The sequence below is a fragment of the Capsicum annuum genome, chromosome 2 (assembly GCF_002878395.1).
Source record: "Capsicum annuum cultivar UCD-10X-F1 chromosome 2, UCD10Xv1.1, whole genome shotgun sequence".
Lineage (NCBI taxonomy): Eukaryota > Viridiplantae > Streptophyta > Magnoliopsida > Solanales > Solanaceae > Capsicum > Capsicum annuum.
Genome location: NC_061112.1, coordinates 42873720 through 42877234, shown reverse-complemented (window position 1 = coordinate 42877234; position 3515 = coordinate 42873720). Strand labels below are relative to the sequence as shown.

Here is a 3515-nt window from a genome sequence, read left to right as displayed (position 1 = left end):
TGTTTACATATTAAAACCTTTTTTTCGCATGAATTGGAAGAAAAAAATTTAAAGAAATGTTTTTTGATGTAATAAATCTTGACAAATAACAAAATTATACTATTTAAGAGTCAATATAACAAAACCTACCAATAATTTTCACTTTCAAGGGAAAGGATTGAGGAAGATGGTGAAAAATTTAAGAAGAGAGAGAAAAATCAAATAAATAAAAATTTTGAGAAGAGAGAGAGAGAGAAATCAAATAAAGTGATCAATTTTTAAAATTAAATCAAAAAATAAAACTAAGTGCTCAATTAAGTTAGCAAAAAATTTAACCTAATTAGATGAGAGAGATTAATTTTATAATATGTAAGTTATTATATTTCTATATGAGGATCAACTTAAATAATATTTCTTTAACTAACTTTTGACTATACATGTAATTATTTTAAGGAAAAATTACCTAAAAGAACAATTTATGTTTCAAAACTACTAAAATTCACTTCACTTTTAAAATATTACATATATCCCAACATTTACTACTTTTACTAAAAGTTGAGATACAAGTTTAAGATCTCCTGTTCATACGCTTTACTTTACCAAAACAAGACCCCCTTTTTTTCCTCATTGTATGCCATAATTTCAGCTGCAGTTTCAATCCATTCTTTCTCTCTAATTCAAAATTTTGAATTAAAGTAAAATTTCATATTCACTGCCTTTTTATAAAAAAAGGAGATAAAAAAATCCTAGCTCTCTTACTCTCTCTTCTCCCAGGCGATCTCAATGGAAGTTTAGCCCCCCATGATTGCGCCTGCTTTACCCCAAACGATCTAGATACACAAACATATGTGACACTATTCAAATCAACTCATTTCACATCTGGGAAGGAATTTCAATTATAATCTGTTGATATAATCAATAGTGAACCTATTATTGTATTTGAACCATCTGATATTATATTCAAGGTTATATTAAAGAAGAAAATTTGCAATATTCTCTTGCTGCAAAGTTTTCCCGTGGGAGGCCATCGAAAATAATCCTAAGGGGTAAGACGATAACCCTTGAAGTTGAATCCAGCGATACCATCGACAACGTCAAGGCTAAGATTTAGGACAACGAAGGTATTACACCGGACCAGTAGCAACTGATCTTTGCTGGTACAAAAAAGATTCTTTATCAAAAATAACCCACTTTTTCCTCTTTGTATGCCACAATTTTTGGAGTGGTTTCTATCCAAATTCTTCATTCAATTCAAAACTTGAAGCAAGATAATTTTCCTCCCTAAAATCCGCTTCAATTTCTTCTAATTGCTTTTACGTTTTTTTTTCAAAAAAATTATTTTGCGCCTAAGTTTACAAAGTAAAATTTGGGTGATTTGGTTGACCAATTTCTTAGATTAATTATTTTTTAGGATTCATTGTTTGAATTACCATTATGAATAGAGATTTGAGACCTTCCTTTAATATTCAGGTTTCTCAATTAGAAAGTATTAAAGAATCTCCTGAAGTTGTTAACTTCGTTTCCCCAAGTTTTGATTATGAATTTGTTGGCTTTGATGAAAATAGATTAAAGAATAGAAATGATCCCCAAATTATGAAGAATTTGTGGCAAAAACATTCTAAGGACAAGAAAAAAGAAAGTGGTTCTAACAAAAAGGGATCCAACAGTCCTGAAAGTAAAGATCCTGCCAAGAGAAAAAAAATTGTCGAAGCAATTTCCAGAAATGAACTTTCCAAGGTAATTGCATGTTCAAATCTATTAAATGTTAGGCCGAGATACATATTTTGGGTTGCGTGATATGTTTAGAATTTCATTGTTTATCTGTTTTTTTGTTGCTAAGTTATTTGTATCTTGTGTATTTTATTTTTTATTGAAATTAATATAACAAAATACAAGTTCATAAGTACATAGATACATGTTAAGTGGACTTGTAGATGTGAGTGATCATTAATGCTTTGATTTATATCTAGTTTTGTTCAATTTTACTTAAAGTCTAAATATAATAGATACATGTTTTTATTTTTAAGATACATGTTATATTAACTTGTATTTGTGAGTTACTGTTAATGTTTTGATATGTTTCTTGTGTTGTTTAAATGTTATTGAAAGTAGAATTACACAAAATACATTTTTTCACGCTGATATACATGTTGTAGAGATTAAAGATACATTTGTATAATCTTGTATCTAATGTTTTATGTTCTTACTGCTTTTATATATATTGTAATGTCTTAGAGTAAACTTGTTGCATCTCAAATAATTTTTTTTTTTTTTTAGGAATTGAATTACGTTACAAGTATGTTATAACAAGTTAAATGCATTGATAATGTAAAATATTTTTACATTATTTGTTTATAAAAGTTAATTTAATATTAAATCCTTAGATGGGGAGCTCTTGTGCATCCTAAATTCTGCACATGATCAGACAGTAGCTAGACTAGCCCCCATTTTGTATTAGATACATAATAACAAAACATGTATCTTTCTGTATTAATATGTATCTTGTTCATTATCTGAAGCAATTATTTATTACCTGCATTAATCACATTAGATACTAAAAGATTTAACTTGTACCTCTTTTAGTTTTAATGATTACGATAGGCTGATGTAACATATATTTATTTGTTTGCAATTTGAACAACATCTGAATGTCATCATGTACTACTTAAGGAAAAAGTACAAGAACAAGAATTTTCCAAGCAAGAGATACACTATCACAGATTGCTTTTTCACGGTGTACATCGATAAGGCATATGTGAATTACTATGATGCTGACATTGGCAATGAGCTTCCCACACAAGATGCATCTTCAAAGACTGATGAGGTTGCTGATATGGAGATGACATTGATTAACACCATCACGGAATTCAGTCCACGCGCAGGTCAGCCTTGGCATTTGGTTGATGAGGTTTTTGTCCCAATTAACTGTGATGGTGTCTTTCACTGGATATTGAAAGTCATTGCATTAAAGGATCGATGCATTCGTGTGTATGATTCAATGGCCTCTTCACAAAAACATTGTTAATGATATAAACTTTGATGATGTTAGTAGTGTTTAGACAAGTATATATTAAGTTTTTTTAATGAATAATTACTTCTATTTGCATTAATATTCTAACGCAATGCTAAATAACATAAAGAAATATTTATGTTATCGATATGATATTTTTTCCACGAAATATATAGACATTGTATTGGCTACATATTTTACTGTATTTTATAATTTTATGTATCTAAAATAAAGAAAGATATATTACAATATAGGTATTAACCATCACAACATTGTCGTATTATGTATCTATAACAGTTTTTTGTTATAGATAATTCATGTTGTCTCTTACATGCATACCAAATTATATCATAACTTAATAGAAGATGTATCCGTGTGGATAAACGCATATCTTAAATGATCACCAGTTAATAAATTGAATAGGTTCAGGTTTGGCTCAACTATAAGGCAACTAAAGAAATGGTTTGGGGCTTCGATATATATATATATATATATATATATATATATATATATATATATATATATA

The 3515-nt window shown here is 28.4% G+C and overlaps 1 protein-coding gene across 1 annotated transcript; it reads left to right on the top strand.

Moving 5' to 3' along the window:
- Nucleotides 1-640: 640 nt before the first annotated feature.
- On the top strand, nt 641-3182 carry LOC124895628. Its single transcript, XM_047406070.1, has 3 exons — nt 641-1100; nt 1545-1716; nt 2650-3182. The coding sequence occupies exons 2-3, from the start codon at nt 1703-1705 to the stop codon at nt 3002-3004; spliced, it is 369 nt and encodes a 122-aa protein (XP_047262026.1). The 5' UTR covers nt 641-1100; nt 1545-1702; the 3' UTR covers nt 3005-3182.
- The last annotated feature ends 333 nt before the right edge of the window (nt 3183-3515 follow it).